We start from the raw sequence: 18966 nt of genomic DNA on the forward strand, positions 1-18966 counted from the left end.
TTTGCTGTGGCAGTTGGATCCGAACTGCGATAGCTTGTATACTGTCGTCGATATCAATTCGTTCGAATGGAACACCATCCCGAATGGCAAGACCTACTCCTTGTTGCCAGTATCGACAACTCCCAGTTTTCAGCAAAAGAGTGTAGTTGTTGCCGATGAAATCTGCTGCGACTACTCGGTTGTCAACTTTTGTTTCCTGAAGCGCTATCAGGCTCGGTCCGTACTCGCAGATCAGCTGTTTAAGCTCGCTGATGTTGGTTCGCAGGCCCCGAATGTTCCATTGAAGGGCGAAGCATCTGCTGTCTCGATTGGCGAAAGTCGCTGACGAAGACGATGTTGATAGCGAAGGTGATTGTCTGCGGGTTCTCGCCGGTGTATTCCGTTGGTACCGAGACGTGGTTGCGCTGATTTCAACCGGGATATCGGTGCTATGATGCTTCAGCTGTTCTTGCGGTGTATCTTCGCCGGCGGAAAGCCAGGAGGAGAATTGCGAGGACTGTATATCTGGGAAGTAGGGACAGTCCTCTTCCCCCCGGTCGATCCCTTCATGATGAAGTGGGGAAGCTACTTTCTTCTCTTCTTCCCCAAACCGGTTACTGCTGGTCGCATCTGTAACGGTAGAAGCCGCAACAGAATTCGTTCGGAGATAAATTGAAGATGGACTGACCTGTGGGACGTCTAGCCCCACAGTGCCAGCCGCTGTCGAAACTACTACACGATTACTTCCAGAACTACCGACAGCGACCGGCACTGGGGAAAGACTTTGTGTAGTTTTCGTTGTTATAGCTGTTCTATCTCGAAGTGATGATCTCGATGGGCCTTCTCCGGGCGATAGCAAGTGGTGATGTGGAAGGAGCGTATCGTCGATGTTGTCCTTCAAACCTGAGAGAACATCAAAACAAGCAGTACCTGCGAGGGGATTGATAACTTCGGAACTGACCTGGGGAAGGTCCAGCCCCACAGTGCCAACCGCTGTCGTACTAACTACACTATTATGTTCACGAACACCGACTGCGGTCGGCACTGGGGATAGACTTTGTGTAGTTATGCTCGTTTTCTCGTAGATGACGATCGGGTTGCTCTGGTTTGTAGATTTGTTAGTTGAAGTGGTAAATTCGGTGTTCCTATCGGCCACAGAGGTGAATTCACTATCAACGGGTTGGGGTATGACGGCCCGGATAGTTTCTTCATCCTGCTGTACTTGCGTTGGAAGGAGTACTACACTTTCCTCTCTTCCAAACCGATCTATCTCGTGGTCAGTATTCGTGCGTGGGTTGTTGTTGGTATCCAAACGTTGATGAAAATGAGAATTATCGAAGAGGCTGGCTAGGAGGCGTCTCGGTAATCTCAATTTCATCGTCTGAATATTCCATCGTTTCGTTGGTGGTAGTGGCAGCGGTTCTTTTTGGCGGTGGGCTTAAATTATCCGGTGAGGTTGTCGTTGGTTTGCTGAAAGGGGTGTGTTGTTTCTGTGGTCTTCCTCGTTTTGAGTCCGTATTTATCGCTGGTGAGTTGTTCCTGGATCGTGTTATTGGCCCGGCCGTCTGATTCGTTGGTTTTTGTTCTTTACTGTGCTGTGGTTTTTCTTGGCTGGCGGACTGTTGTTTGATGTACGCCATCATTTGCTCAATTTTCTCGTCCTTGCGTTTGTTCTCTGCCAGAAGTTTAACGATCTGCGCATCCTTCTTTTTCATTGTCTGCTCCAGTTCTTTCAATTTATTCAGGATCTCGTTCGGTTGCGCTGCAGCCTGGGCGTAACTTCCAAGATTTTGCTGTTCAGCTCGTTTGCGCGCTTCCGGGAATGTCAAATTGTCGCGGATTTTTATTTTTATGACCTCTACTTCCTTTTTGTAATTTGGACATTGGCGGCTTGTTGGTTGGTGATCACCTTTACAATTTAGGCAGAACTGGGCTGCTCGACATTTTTCTTCACCTTGATGTTCTCCAGAGCAATTAGGACAACGTTGCGGGCCAGGACAGCGAACACGAGTATGACCGTATTTGAAGCATCCATAACAAAGCATCGGGTTTGGGAAGTACGGGCGGGTAGGGACGCGAAGTAAACCGATCTTCATGTATTCCGGGTAGGTGGTCTTGCAGAAGGTCAAGATAAGCGCTGGCGTATTCACTCTTTTCTCCTCTTCCTTTCGTGTAATTCGCTGTACACGAATCACACCCTGGCTTATAATTTCTTGTAAAACCTCCTTCTCTTCAAGGTGAATCAGATCGTAGCAGGAAATAACACATCTACTTACGTTCAGATTCGGATGGGATTCAACCACAACATCAGTACCATCAATGAGCTTGGTCATCTTCATTAGTTTGGTAACTTGGACTGGGTTCCGAACTCGAAGGGTATACCGTGTCCCTTGAGCTTCGGTATTCGCACCTTCAATTGGGCCTCCAGCGACAACCTCCACCGATTTACCAATGACGAACGGGTTTCTTGGCAATGGTATGCCGTCTTTACCTGTCAGCTGCAGGAATGTCAGTTCACCAAATTTGTTCGTCGGATCCATAAATTCCGGCAATCTCCTTTGGCTTGACCCTCCCGGATCACCGCTACTAGCGGCCGCCATCTTGGATTAAACCACCAGACGTTGGAAACTGCTATGTGGCACGGTCACCCGATACCAACCCCAAATGGACAAAAAAGGTGAAGAAAAGGAAAGATCTTACCTTATTTGCCCCTTCAACGTCGACTTTTTCGAAGTGTTCCAACACTTTTGGGCCACACTGTAGGCAGGCAGAATCGCAGCTACCTTTTTTTTCGCTTCTACGTTGCCTTCAATGGATTAAACGTGCAAAAAAATCACTTTTCAATTTTTTCCTTTTTTTGCTGTTTCGACACTTTTGGCACGCACTGTGGCGTCCAATTCGCACTGTACCACGCTGTACCACTCTTTTTGGTAGATCAAGCAAGAAAAATTTTTTTTTTCTTTTTTTAAAAACTTTTCGTCAGTTTTCCAAACTCGAAAAAAAAACTTGCTTCCAGCCCACCGTCACCGTCACACACGCAGCCGGCACAGCCAGTGAATGAAACTAGCTGGGCGACCGCACTGGTAGCCACAGTGATGGCTGGTTGTTTTGATTTTATTGCCGCGTGGGTAAACTAAAATCCACTTATTTCAGCCGTTTCTTCACCGATTTTCGTGAAACTTTCACTGTCAGTCACTGAAAAACCACTTCACTCGTGTTTTCGCTCAAAAATAAACCGCGAATATCGCGAAAAACACCGAAAAAACACAGTGTGAAATTTTCGAAAGCGCGTTGTATGTACCGTACGGAACGTATAGTTTGTATTGATATTTGTTTAATAATTTCGATCGCAGTGACCGTGTTTTTTAGACCGCTTCTTAGCGCTGAGCTTCTTTTAGTGAGCAATTTTAAGAAAAAGTTCACACGTAGCAAACCGATTTTCATGTGCGCACGGTATTTTTTGTGTAAGGGCGCTTTGTCCTAATATTATAATATAATAATAATAATAATAATAATAATAATAATAATAATAATAATAATAATAATAATAATAATAATAATAATAATAATAATAATAATAATAATAATAATAATAATAATAATAATAATAATAATAATAATAATAATAATAATAATAATAATAATAATAATAATAATAATAATAATAATAATAATAATAATAATAATATTAATAATAATAATAATAATAATAATATTACAATAATGTATGGTGAAATAGATATAGGTAAGAACAGCGTCAAAGTGCTTTCGCCATTGTCACTTGTACAATGTTTAATGTTTTGCTATAAAAATTTGGAAAATATACTACCCATGCTATAATGCTAATGTTTCGCACCTGAGTTGGTATACTTAAGCTGACCAACCATACGGAATTAGGGAGGACAGTACGGATTTTTGGTTATGTGTCCGGAAAAAATAATTGAACGGATCTGTCCGGAATTGGAACGGAATTTTCAAGCTCAGAGGAAGTGAAAGCATTTCCTTTACAACAAAAAATATAGTGCACGATGAACACATTTGGTTCAACTCAATTTACCTGCTATGAAGGTATCTCAAAATGATCCGGGTTATAAATTCCCTATTTTTAATCTTTTTCGGGACCAAATTATTATATTATTTTTTCTTGATTATACATCATATTAACATGATTTAATCTGTTCCACAACACGGTGTGTTTGGTAGAACAATTTTATTCGAAAAAAAAATCGGCATCGCTAAATCCTTAGCATGTGATATAATGGGCTTTTCCCTTGAATTTGAAATTAAAATTAAAATATTCTGTCGGGGGTTTGTAATTTGTAAAAAAAATGAATCGCCTTATTTTAACAGTGTGCTCAGAAGAACCTGAATGCTAGCAAAGTCCCACCTTTAAGCGTAAAAACATAATTCCAGATTCCACCGTTTTATGCGCACCAATGATATTTTAGGAGCATGGAGATATAGAGATGAGTAGATAAAATTTGAACGAAGTCAAGACTCTTTTGAAAGATGCTGGGTAATGCAGCAAAATGAAACAGTTTTTTTTTTCTGTCACAGATATATTTGTTTCTTCTATTCTTTCTTCACCCATTCTGAAGTATGCTTGATGTAATCTTGAGTCAACCTTTTTGCTCGTTAGTATCTTGTGGGATATATTTGGCCTAAATTTTATCTTTATATTTGATCAAACTCGATTAGATACTCAGTCATTTGATTTGATTTCGATTGAGAATCCTGATTGACAGTTTCATGAAGGATAGAAAAATAATTCGATGAGATTTAAGTTCAAGTTTGTTAACTTTTGAGAATCGCTGTACATTGAACAGAACTCGCTATAGTAAATACGAAATTGTAAATTCTGCGAATTGTGTGTATGGTCCAGCCTGATATTTTTTTGATCGTTTTCGTGTACAACGAGTAACGACTCCGGACTTTCTTCTTAAAGAAAATTATGAAACATGGTTTTGTTCTTTTTTCCAAGATTATGTGAAGTGTGTTCGATTTGGAAATAAAATTTGAGGACAAGAAAAAATCTGCATTTATCAATTCTGATGAAATATATCTACCCCAAAAGATAACAAACATGGATCTGAAATTCGAAGAGCTTTTTTTTCTTTTAATGTTGATAAAGACAAACAGGATTCTCAACCCAGAATTGCAATAAAATCCGTCGTTTATTACAATGACTCGAACTGTCTACATTATTTCATTCAAATATGAAGCTTTGAATTTAAGCCAATTGTATTTTACCAGGTAGGATAGGATCAGAAAGAAGGGTCATTCTAGTTTACATTAGCTATCCCCTAGAGCGAGAAAAGAAATGAAAAAGGCATGATAAAATCCGTTACTACATTAATCAACATCTTGAAAAGGTATAAGATTATCGAATAAATTTGGTCAACACCTTTCCAAACCTTTCTTGTTCATAAAGTGTCATTTTCGCCCAAGACCCGGAGAAATCTGAAAATATATTTTTTCTGCTGAGAATGGGACTTTGTATACATTGAAATTTATCTGAATTTACTGTTGTTTAAACCCAAGATTTTTTTGTAAGTCTATGTTAATCGACATCTTAGTCCATACGCCCCGTGTACACCTAAAAACTAATAAAGTTTTAATAACTTTCTCGGGTTATTTTATATCGATTTTAAAGCATTCTACGAAGTTGTAGATAATGGGATTGTTCATCAGATTCTCACTTTTAATATTTTTTGAAAGTTTCTGGTACCAATTAGTAGCAAAAATGTTAATTAATTTCATTAAAAAACTTAAGTTTTCAATCAATAAACTTTAAAATAAAAAGTTGTTCTAGACCCCCCGACAAAATATTTTCATTTTACTTTCAAATGAAAGGGAAAAGTCCATTCTTTCATATCCCGAAGTTTTACAGATGCCGAATTTTTTTGAATAAAGTTGTTCGACAAAGACACCGTGCACAATATTCCGCCACGTCACTCGGTCAGTTACTGCTTGTCTCCAACCTCTTAGGTGCCCGATACTCGCCAGGTTCTGCTCCACTTGGTCCAGCCACCGGGAACGCTGCGCTCCTCTTCGTCTTGTACCTGCCGGGTTGGAGGTGAAAACAAACTTGGTGGGGTTGTTGTCTGGCATCCTCACAACATGCCCCGCCCACCGTACCCTTCCGGATACTGGGCTCACCATAGAGTCGCGCAAGTTCGTGGTTTATCCTTCGCCTCTACACACCATCCTCCGGCACACCACCGAAGATCGTTCTCAGCACCCTTCTTTCGAAGACTTCGAGTGCTTGCAGATCCTCCTCCATTGTCCACGTTTCATGCCCGTAGAGGACCACCGATCTAATCAGTGTGTTGTACATGACGCATTTCTTGCGGTGGTGAAGCTTCACGGATCTCAAAGTTTTGTGGAGCCCATAGTAAGCACGACTTCCAGAGATAATACGCCTTCTGATATCCCGGCTGGTGTTATTGTCCGCAGTCACCAATGAGCCTATATTGATGAACTCGTCAACCACCTCGAACTCGTCGCCGTCGATCGTAATACTACTGCCCAAGCGTTCCCTATCGCGATGGGTTCCGCCAGCCAGCATGTACTTTATCTTAGACACATTTATCTTCAGTCCTACTCGTGCTGCTTCGCACTTCAGTCGGGTATACAGATCTGCTACCGTCTCCTTGTTTTTACCGATTATGTCCACGTCGTCAGCAAAGCACACGAACTGTCCGGACCTCGTGAAAATCGTGCCCCACATGTTGAACCCCACTCTTCGCATTACACTTTCCAGCGCTATATTGAACAGCAGGCAGGACAACCCATCGCCTTGTCAGTCCCCTGCTTGTTTCGAAAGGACCCGATAGGCCGCCCGAAATTTTTACACAACACCTTATACCATCCATCGTAGCCTTAATCAGTCTTGTCAGCTTCCCAGGGAAGCCGTTCTCGTCCATCATGCGGCTTTAAAGTCGATGAACAGGTGATGTGTCGGGACCTGGTATTCACGGCATTTTTGGAGGATTTGCCGTATAGTAAAGATTTGGTCGTTTGTTGATCTGCCGTTAATGAAACCGGCCTAATAACTCCCGATAAATCCATTTACCAGCGGTGATAGGCGCCGGAACAGAATCTGGGATAGCACTTTGTAAGCGGCATTTGTCACTGTGATCGCTCAGTAATTTTCACAGTCCAATTTGTCGCTTTTCTTGTATATCGGGGTGATGACCCCTTCCTTCCACTCCTCCGGTAGCTGTTCTCTGTCCCAGATTCTTTCGATTATTCGGTGCATGCTTTGCGTCAGTTTATCCGGACCTACCTTGAAGAGTTCCGTTCCTAGACCATCCTTACCAGCTGCCTTGTTATTCTTGAGCTGTGGAATAGCCTCGTTAACCTCATTCATAGTGGGCGCCGGTACATCCCCGTCGGCTGCGACACTGACATAATCGTCTCCCTCGAACGCCCGATTCAGATGTTCATTGTAGTACTGACTCCACCTTTCGACCACCTCATGTTCGTCCGTCAAGATGCCACCTTCCTTGTCTCTAGACATTTCGGCCCGCGGAACAAAACCGTTGCGAGAGTCATTCAGCTTCTTGAAGAACGCTCGTGTTTCTTGAGAGCGATAGAGCAGCTCCATCTTCTCTCTCTCTCAGACTCTTCTAGGCGGCGCTTTTTGTCCTGGAAAAGACGAGTCTGCTGTTTTCGGTTCCGTCGATATGACTCCACGTTCTGACGAGTGGCTTGAAGCAAAATCGCTGCGCGTGCTGCATTCTACTCGTCCAATATCTCTTGGCACTCGCCATCGAACCAATCGTTCTGTCGACTCCTCTGTACGTATCCCAGGACGCTCTCCGCAGTGCTGCTTATAACTGCTTTAGTCCTGGTCCAGTAGTCCTCAAAGGGAGCATCGATGAGCTCCTCATCCGGTGGCAGCGCTGCTTCAAGATGCTGCGCGTACGTTGTCGCGACGTTGGTTTCCCTCAGTCGGTCCAGGTTATACCGCGGCGGGCGCCGATATCTTACACTGTTCACTACGGATAGTTTTAGACGCAGTTTAACCATCACCAGATAGTAATCCGAGTCGATGTTAGCGCCCCGATAAGTCCTTACGTCGATAATGTCCGAGAAGTGCCGTCCATCAATCAGAACATGATCAATTTGCGTCTCTGTTTGTTTCGGTGATCTCCAGGTGTATCGGTGCAGGAGGCGGTGCTGAAAGAAGGTGCTCCTTATGGCCAGGTTCTTGGATGTGGCGTAATGGATTAGTCTTAGGTCGTTCTCGTTCGTCTGCTGGTAGTCGCTGAACCTTCCAATTACCCGTCAGTATTCCACATCCTGGCCAACCTGAGCATTAAGGTCGCCGATGACGATCTTGACATCATGTCTTGGGCAGCGATCGTATTCATGCTCCAGCTGCGCGTAGAATTCGTCCTTGTCGTCATCGCGACTTCCGAGGTGGGGACTATGTACGTTAAGTATGCTGATGTTGAAGAACCGGCCTTTGATCCTCAACCTGCACATTCTGTCGCTGACCGGCCACCATCCGATCACACGCTTTTGCATCTCTCCCACCACCATAAAAGCTGTTCCCAGCTCGGGGGAAATTGCCGCAGCTGGATGGTGTGGTTCCCGCGAAAGACCCGCACCGTAGACCCCTTCCAAAACACCTCCTGCAGCGCAGCTAGCTAGGCCTGCGCCAACCTTGCAGTAACGCTGAAGGATCACGGGAGAAGAGAGATTTGGGCTAAGCGCTTATTTAAAGGCGGCGCTGGCTCGCATTGTCAGGGCTGCTTTAGGGCATGTGGTATTTAGGCCTAGAACGTGTAGGGCCCACTATCTCGTCCGACCACACCCGCAGTCAGCCCCCGGTTCAGCTACTGGTTCGGGCCGCGAATCACAACTAGTTGCTATCGCGACTAAGCATTATCCACCACCTATGACCCTCCCGGTTGCTTGCAGCTCAGCTTCCCACATAGCGTTCCTCCACCACCACGGAGCCCGGGATCAAATTATTACTGCTGCTGTATTCTGCAGTTCTGAGACATAATACAATTAAAATCAGCAGTGGATTCTGGAACTCTTTTAAATTTTCTATTATATTAATTTAATAGGTTTTTCCTTTATTTCATTTGAAAGATTGAACCGAAAATTTTAACGTACTCGAAGAGCATTAGATATAGAAAGGAGGCTGTTAAGTACAATAGAGTATTTAATTTACCTTAGATTTTCAGCCAGATAAACTGATCGGGTAGCTTGGTAAACACAAACGATTTGGGAGAACTAACTCTCTTCTAGGATCTGATCCATACATTGCAAATTAAGTATCATATTTAGGGTCCGCGCGCTATCATTCTAGAATACACGCATATATGCAAATAGCCACACGGTTTTTTTAAAACAAATTGATATACGCGAAGTTATACACGCTAGCACACGCGATAAACACGTTAACATACAAACGCTTGAGTTCTTCGCGATCATCCACGCATACCTACACTTAAGATCTTGCAAACTGGATAATACCCCGGTGACTAGATGAACGTTTTAGCACTTATAAATTTATAAACGCGGTCTCAAGAATGACTCTAAAAACGCTCGTGTTCGCGCGATCATGAATTGGTTACGTCCAAGAGTTCTTACTCTCGGCCCTAGCAGCCATGCTTTCAGTTGGACCAATCAGTAGAAAATGACGCTCATATCCACTAGGCAACACGTTCCATGGCGACATAACCGGGAACTCTAGTGATAGAGTTGATAGTGATAGACAACTCACTCACTCTGAACCATGCACTGAAATTTGAGTATTAGATTCATGGACCGCGCGATCGTCCAAGAACACACGCGAATATGCGAATGGATACCCGGTTCCAAAATCGAAATTATACATGCGTAGTGACACGTTAGCACGCGCGACATACAACCATCCACGCGATCGAACACGATAACATATAAACGCCCGAGCCCTTCGCGATGGTACACAAAGACGAACATACAATTGCGATCATTCACGCATAACTACGCCCAAGATTTCGCAAACACAAAAAACGCCCCAATGATTTAGTGAACCCTACAACACTTCCAATCCGATTCACACAAATAAACGCCCATTCCAATGCGATCGTTAAGTTCATACCCCCGCACAACTGAATCGTACACTCGATATCACAATCAGAATCATGGCCTGCTGCATTTGGACTTAAACAGTGTTTTAGTGGGTAACATTTCCCGTTTCGTCTGCAATTATAATGTCTGGTTCTGATGGAGAGCCCTTCCGTGAACCCAGCTCTACAGCTCCAATAGGACAACTCTCAAGAAAGAAAACAAAATTTGAAATATCTGTGTGAATAGTCTCTGTAATAAAATTATGTTTTTGTCTGCCAGTTAGTATAGAATTTAGAAACATGTTCAAAGCTGTTGCAAGGAAATCGTTTTTAGCAATTATTTTGCCGCGATGCACATTAAATTTGTTTCCATTCTCTTCAGATTTTTGTGTGTGGGTGTGTATGTGTGTTTGTGTGTGCAATCCATTTTCCACTGTCCGGCAGTGCTTTTATGGAAGAAACTTGTCCGCATCTATGTAATGATATATTTGTTTTCATCGATAGACTGCCCAGAAAAATGATGAATTTTTGAAAACTCAATCGGACCACACCTTAGTCGATTCCTAGTCCCACCAGGAGTACTTGCACCAAATTTGAAGCAAATCGGACAAGTCTAACTACCGGACCAACGTGTCTGAAGTTTGTATGGAATTTTTCAACAATTTATATGGAGAAACCCCATTAGTTCGTATTTTCGCCACTAGGTGGCACTATGTGCATAGTATTATCACTGTAAGTGAAAATAAGAAAGATAATTTAATTGTCTACAACTTTGTCGAAGACTACTAGTCAATCCGGCTTTGTTAAAAGAAGTTATTAAACTTATAACGAAGTGATGTCTGAGTCAGTTTGCATGGGGCCCAACAGTGCATAGTTGTGTATCAGTACTCGAGTCCCGCGAACTATGCATTTTTGTGAAATAATGGTTAGATTTAGGTGAATAGCACGTTTACAAGAATTGTAGTAAATAATACGAGTTATGTTTTGGTAACAAAATTTTAGTTTCACCTGTGACCGCATAGAGGACGCCAACACTAACTTTTCATAAAAGAGAGATAGAGTTTTAAGATGTTTGGAAGAAATATTGAAAAATGCCTGTTCTGTAACTTAGTAGAAGACACCAAATTTCTATCTCTCTCCGTTGAAAAGTTAGTGTTGGCGCCCCCTATGCGGTAACATGCGGAACTAAAATTTTCTAATCAAAGCATGACTCGAATTATTTACTATAATTCTTCCGAACATAACATTGAGCTAAACCTAGCGATAGTTTCACAAAAATATTTAGTTCATGCGAATCGAGCACTGATACACAACAATGCACTGCTAGGCCCCATGCAAAACTGGCTCAGACATCACTTCGTTAAAAGTTTAATTACTTCTTTTAACAAAGCCGGATTGACTAGCAGTCTACGACAAAATTGTAGAAAATTAAATTATCTTTCTTATTTTCACTTACAGTGATAATACGATGTATACAGTGCCACCTAGCGGCGAAAATGCGTCTTAGTGGGTTTTCTCCATGTAAATTGTTGAAAAATCCCACACAAACTTCAGGCACGTTGGTCCGGTAGCTAGACTTGTCCGATTTGCTTCAAATTTGGTGCAACTACTTCTGGTGGGACTGGGAATTCACTCAGGGGTGGATCGATGGGGGTCATTTTTTTCCTGTCACTCTAGTACACATGTTTGGCCCTGAAAATGAAAGGCGATAGCTCTATCCAACGACCCATTTCAGGAATGCCTGTTCCTACACGTGCATTCTGAGGGCGCCTTCATATACAATAAGCGCCGCGCGAATATATCCGCGTATCAATTGGATATTTGCAATATATTCGCATTTCCAGAATGATTTTTTTTTTGATTCTGGCACGTATTTTCAAAAAGGAAAATATTTATGAAGGTAGACAAGCATTGAAAAATGACATGAAACGATCTCACCAGCTCTGAATAAATAAATTCATGAGATTTCTGTGAAGAATTCTCCTCCATCCGCGAAATTGTTGCATCAGCTACCCAGGTCCAGGCGACACTGCAGGCGTTAACCGGAACGAACGAGCGTATTTTTTCGCGTCTTGCTTCACATAGTTCAATGGCAAAGTTGTGACGACAAATTTCTTTGCAAAATCACACATTTGTCGCGACATTTCAACCTACTAACACGTAACTCAACAGGAAAAACTACCTACCAAACGATTGACTTCATTTTCCTGTTGAATATATTATATATCACTGAAAAACTTTGAAAAATATTGGACGTTAACGACAACACTTCCGGGCGATTCGCCAGTGCTGCCACTTCCCTTTATTCTCTACAGTCTTTTGTTGCCGAAAAATAAAAGTTAAAAAAATGAGTTTTTTCGTTGTTTTAATTTTTAATATAAATTTTTAATTTTTCGAAAAATTCATAATTTTATCAAATATATTTTGAAAATCAATATATCAAGAACAAAATGGAAATAGATTAGATATCGGTAAAATTCAGGGACATTAGTCATTAATGACCGGTGAGGACCAGATTTCATCAGCAGCCAATTTCATGAGCCTCCCGAATTTATGTACCCTCTATTTTATCAGCTTTTTGACCCAATCAGCTTCATATGAAAATTGATAGTTGGTAGTTTGACGGGCTACAGCAGACGTGCCAAGTTTAATTCGAGTAAATCCTTTCTTGAGCATATTTGTCTTATCTTAGAGATCCGAAATATGCAAAAAATAAAATTTCATTCTTTTTCAATTTTGCACTGGCAGACCCCCTTAAGGGAAATTTAAGCTAAATAATTAGGAAAGGTTATGAGGCTATATCTAGGAACAAAAGAAGAATATTTTAAGAGTTTCGGTTTCTTGAAAAGAAAGAAAAATATGTGTCCCGATTTTGTCAGTGTCCCCGTTTTATCAGCCTGAAATTCACCAAAGGGCTTAATTAAATTATCAAATACCCCATCTTCCCGTACGTTCCCTGAATGAAACTTCTGGTATATGATTTCTGAGCGTTTTTTACAGTAAGAATAGTGTATTAAATTATAATTTATTATTAAAAGGAGTTGATATGTGCTATTCAATGAAAAAATATGGTAATAAGACTAAATGTCAAAAAAATAGTGTTTCTGAATTTTATCTATAACGAATCTACTTTGATCCTGGGGATTTTTCACGTCCAACGAGGTACATTTTTTTAAATTGATTGAAGAGTAATTCAGATATATGAATGAGAAAATAATAAAATTTGATGTAAGTGACAAAAGGCCCTCGATCTTATCGTATTCTGAAGATCGCAATGGTTCGGTTTTATTTCTGAGATTTTTAACATAAGAAAAAATCGCAAAAAATCTATAATTTGCGGCGTAGAATTTTAGGACAGAATACCCCAAAACCCCAACTTCCCCTCTTTATCAAATAACGAGCATTTCTCCATTCACACAGTAAAACTGTTTCCTTTATAAAAAGGTATAAACCAAAATTTGCTGAGTGACACTCCAAAACCTACATTCAATGTATTTTTCCGTCATATTTTTCTATGGTATAGAAGAGTGGGGTCAAATTAGTCAGTTTTCTTTGGCGAGCTCGTGCAATGGTATTTTTGCACTGATTTTGACAAACAAGCATTCGTTGGAAAGGTTATACATCTGGCAATGTTGAAGGAGATTGTTTATTGTTTGTATTCATCAACAACCATTTGTTGTTGAGCCCCAATGATGATAGAATAATTAATAAATTAACATGAAATACAAATTAAAAGATTAGCATTAATATACACAATTAAGGTACATTATACAATACAAATAATATAATCGAACATATTAACTAATATAGTCAGTGTGGATCTGATCCTGAGAGCATACTCGTAAACCGACGACGGAGTGTTGCGCGTGGAAGATGGTAGTCGAAGACAGAGGTGACTTTATTGAAGGTTCACTGGATACTGTTGATAGCTGTGTTCATCCCATAGTTGGTTCAACGAAACGGCAACCGTAGCAAACCCCTATTTCTTAGAGCTCTGGGGATGACGTTGAGCGAGATATCCTGCAAAAGGGCGGTGCAGTCGATTCTCTTCTGCAAAATGTCTGCTACGAAGAGTGCTTTGAAGATATCCCGCCGGGTTCGCAAGGTGTCCAGGTCAATAAGTTGACACCGACTTTCGTAGATGGGTAACCGATGCTGATCATGCCACGGTAGCCTGCGCAAAGCGTATCTAATAAACCTGCGTTGTATAGATTCGATTCTTTCCGCACTGTTTAGGTAGATAGGGCTCCACACTGCGGAGCTGAAGCCAATAGTTGGGCAGACCAATGCATAGTACAGTGGCTTCAAACAATATACGTCGGTGAAGTCTCTAGCGTTTGTGATGCTTCATCGACGATGAACGAGACGTGTTGTTGGCAATAATGATTTTATGCCTGGCTTAATATTTTTCGAGCTAAGCCCAATAAAACGCAGGTACGTTTTTTCGATGTTTTTTTTTTAATCTGAGAGTTTCATAGGTCACTATATTCCAGGTTAAATAAAACAATGTACATGACTATAAAATCAGGGGCTAAACTTTTATTTGAAGAGTATGAATACTGTGGATTATTTAAAAATTTATAACACTAATAATAAATGCAATCCATTGACGTCATTCAGTTAAGAAAATGAGGAAGTGGTAAATGATGTGAAAAATCATGAAACCGCTGAAGGAAATGTTGAAAAAAAAAGTTTCTTCAGCAGCTGCGTCTGGCTTTGTACTTGCGAATGACTTCTTCGGTGTCCTCGTCGTCACCAGTGTATGGTATTGAAGTTGTGCATTCCGGCTCACGTGGTTGCTTTGATGTGCAAGGATCACGTTTGCGCATTTTTTGGATTGTTTCCTTTTCCTTTTCGATCATGATTTTTTATTCGATTATATACTTCAATAACACCTTAAATTATTATACACGCTGTGTTTGGTAGAACAAGTTAATTCGAAAAAAATAGGCATCTCTAAAACTTCAGTATGTGATAGAATGGACATATTGCAATCAAAAGTAAAATAATCGGTCAGCTGCAGAACAAATTTTGATTTTAAAGATTTTTGTTTGAAAATTTTTTCAATGAAACTGTTTGACATTTTTGCCACTAGGTATTGCTAAAAACATACAAATATTACTTTTTTGTAAAAATTGTAGGACTTCTTATTATCAAACGATATAGCTAAAAGGCTTTTCTTGTGCTCACAATAGTCAATGAGAAATAAAAGTTTTAATTATTGTACGAAAATAGAAACCTCAACATAAAAGTAGATATAGAAAATACCACCTTTACCCGAAAAGGGTGTTGCTGTTACTGTCTTCAGATTCTGGACAGATTTGCCAGTTTTCTCGATATACGGTCTTCGCACTTTTCTTATTATTATGCGAGAAATCTTCAATAAACAGACTTAAATAACTAAGAAAATTTACTGAATGTATGGTTCAGCGCGATGCTTTCTTTTTCGTTTATTGTAGTGCTCTGTGAGTAACACTTCCGGAATTTCTTTTTAAATGAAATTTGGTTTTGATTCCTTTTCCTAAGATGGTTTCGATGCCTTGAGTTTAAGCGAAACCCTGTATTTACACATTCTGATGAATGGAATCTGCCCCAAAAGTTTTCAAACATATACTCAAATTTTTTTCGCTTTCAATCATCTTTCTTTGAAAAGGACTAACAGGATTTTCAATCAAAAGTCACTCTAATATTCGTCACTTTTACAATGACTCAAATTGTATGATTAAATTTATTTAAATAGAAAGCTTCGAATTTAAGGATCTGATCAGGACAGGGGTAATTCTAATAAATGAACGAATGAAAATATCAAGAAATGACGAATACATGATAGAAAAAATTAAATCTCTTTACTATTATGATCAACATTTTTAAATGGAAAGAGTAGGGGAGAGTGGGTACACTTGATCCCACTTTTGTTTTTTTCTCATAACATTTCAATTAAATAAATTTTGTAGTCACTTTAAATTGTAAGTGCTATGAATAATATGTAAATTCGAATACTATGCCCTGTCAGTATTATACACAAATTTGAAAATCATGTCAAAACGAGGTTTTTGTAAAAACGTGTGGTAACTTGATCCCCTGCCTACTAGGGCTAAAGAAACAAAGCACACTATGACTAATTGACATGAATGTTCAGCTAATCACCTATCCTGACAAATTAATTAATTAGACTATCTTTTTAGATGCACGACAAACATTAATCACAGTAGAAAGTCAAGACAAGCATTTGCGCTAAATCAGTGCTGTTTAACTGGCTTCTCCAAACTTCAGTAACTTATACCATAATTTGTTCACGCAAAAAACATTTTAGATCAATTAATAGTGCCAGATACTTTATGAAAATGATGTTTTTCTATTTCTACACATTTCGAAAGTGTTTGAGAGAGCTAATGATAGGGATCAAGTGTACCCAGTGTTACGGGGATCAATGATACCTATTGTATGAGGTGAACAAAATTTATTTTTTTGCATGTGTTGTGAAACTTTTTATTCGAAAAACGTTTTTTTCTAGACAAAAGTCCTTAGAAAGTAATCGTGCTTGAAAATATTCATATATAATTAGTTCGCCGATATCAGACAACCGTTTAAAAAAATTGTAAAAAGATCTTCGAGATCATATTTTCTAAAATATTGCACAACTTTTCCAAACCAAATGATATACGTTAGATTTGTTTTTTAAACATCATAATCCACCAAATATTTCATTTTCTTTTTGTGTTGTGGTAAATTTTGATGTATAGATTATGAGATATGGCCAGGGAATCAAATATCCCCAAGGATCAAGTGTCCTCACTCTCCCCCATCGAAGTCTGGTCAATATTTTTCTAGCTTCCATGCTCATGAAATATCATTGGCGCCCAAGAACCGACGGAATCTAATTTTCCTTTTAAAATGGGACTATATAAACACTTAAATTCATCTCAATATGTACACTGTTCATCTAAACCTTTGTGAGTCCTTGCAAATGAACTTTTTAACCACTAGACTAATAATGCTAATATAAAAACTGATAAAATGCTAATAACTTTCTCGGATGATTTTATATCAATTTATGTTTTTGTAAAGTTGTAGACAATGAAATTTTTCATCAGATTCTCGATTTTAGTATTATTTGAATGTCTATAGTAGTCTATAGTAACAAAATGTGGATACTATCCTTGTAAAACTCAAGTTTTCAAACACAAATCATTGAAATGAAAAGTTGTTCTAGACCCCCGACCGATTATTTTGCGATCAGTTGCAAATAAAAGTGAAAAGTCCGTTCTATCGTACCCTAAAGTTTCGTGAATGCCGATTTGTTTTAAAAAAAGTTGTTCTTCGACAAAGACACCGTTTATAATATTAACTCACGCGAAACTTCGGGCGCGCTTTCATTGATGACAAGCAATTTTCTTTCACACGAGCACGTATTGTTTCGAACGGGATCTTAAATTGTTTAGAGGTTGATCGAATCTTGAACAGATGCAATTGCCTTTTTCATGTCCTCTTTACTTCGTTTTGGCATATTCCACACAGAATTACGCATCATTTTCCTGTCAAAATAATTCAAATTTACATTATGTAGTGAGCTAGACCCGAGCAAAAGAAAATAACTTCAGAATACCAAATTCAGGTATGCTGCACCCAATACTTGAACCCCACAATAAGCTATTGAGGAGCCTTGCATAAGAGGTAAAATACCTGAAATAATATTACAATACCTGAATAATAACAAAACCTTTTCAACCTTCCAATAACAAAATTTACTGTTTGGAGGTATTCAATAAGGTATTGATTTGGTATACGTAAAAATCACTGGAATACATAAATAATACTAAAATAAAGTATTATACCTCATTGAGGTATTAAGCAGGTATTGAAGAATGTTTCTGCAATACCTGCTGAATACCTCAAACAGGTATTAATAATCAATTAATACCAGGTTTTGGTATAATACCAGAAAATAGTATGCTCGGGTTATTGGCCAGCTATTTTCTCTTGGTCGGGTAGCGTCCCCAAACGGCTAACCTATCGTGCCCACAAGCGTACGTTTTATGTTGATGTACGTATTTTTTCAAAAACTAAAATATCGAAAAACCAACACAAAACTCGTGTTCTGCATAAATTTTTACGGAAGAAAAACCTCACATTACATTTTCTATATTGATTTAATGTAGAATTCAAAGGTGATGCAATGCCCTAATTGACACTCATAATTATTCACACAGTAGGTAGGGAAATAGAATATTGTTATATACACTGGAGTGGGAAGTGGCTATTTTGGAATATGATAAATTTTTGACAATTTAATGCTGTGCTATACGTACTCAAACTTTTTTCAAAAAAAAAAACTACTAAAACATGATTGTATGTTGTCATCCGCACTAGTATTTCTTCCCAACGCACACATTGTTAGAATAATCTAAGCTTTCTGTTAAAGGCAATTGAAGCTCAAAGTTGAAAATTCGATGAAAACGTGGAAAAAAAACTATTTTGTGTTTAGTGGTAATCTTCATTAAACAAATTTTAACTATTTTTGGAAATTTTAATAACTAAAAAAATATTTTTGAGTAGCCTGTTAATAGCATTTTACTGTAGATGTGAATTGGTTTAGTGGAATAATTCGGAAGTTTAGCTTTTTTGGTAAAACACTTTGCCCGCCTAAAGGCGGTGTTGGGCGAAAAAAAATTTCAGTCTTTTGTGATTACTTATCGCACCGAAACTAGCTTTATGTGCTATTTTAGCTGAAAAGAAGCATGTTTTAAAATCTTTGTGTGAATGCTGCTGTTAGAATATGGATGTCCTTATCATTTAATTATATTTAGGGGAGTCTGGGGTAAGTTGGCGGAATCTTTTTTTCTCCTTTTGTATTAGACATATGGCGCTGTTTATAGTCCTGCACTTCAAGTACTGTGTAATACATTCTCTCATG

The 18966-nt window shown here is 39.3% G+C and overlaps 1 protein-coding gene across 1 annotated transcript in view; it reads left to right on the plus strand.

Annotated features, from left to right (window-relative positions):
* Positions 1–13925: 13925 nt before the first annotated feature.
* LOC131679438 (elongation of very long chain fatty acids protein AAEL008004-like) overlaps positions 13926–18966 on the plus strand; it is a 7947-nt gene continuing 2906 nt past the window's right edge. Inside the window, exons 1-2 of the mRNA XM_058960168.1 lie at positions 13926–13997; positions 14043–14197. Coding sequence (XP_058816151.1) covers positions 13926–13997; positions 14043–14197 — 227 coding nt within the window. The remainder of the gene's footprint in view (positions 13998–14042; positions 14198–18966) is intronic.

Source organism: Topomyia yanbarensis, chromosome 2 (genome assembly GCF_030247195.1).
Source record: "Topomyia yanbarensis strain Yona2022 chromosome 2, ASM3024719v1, whole genome shotgun sequence".
Classification (NCBI taxonomy): Eukaryota; Metazoa; Arthropoda; class Insecta; order Diptera; family Culicidae; genus Topomyia; species Topomyia yanbarensis.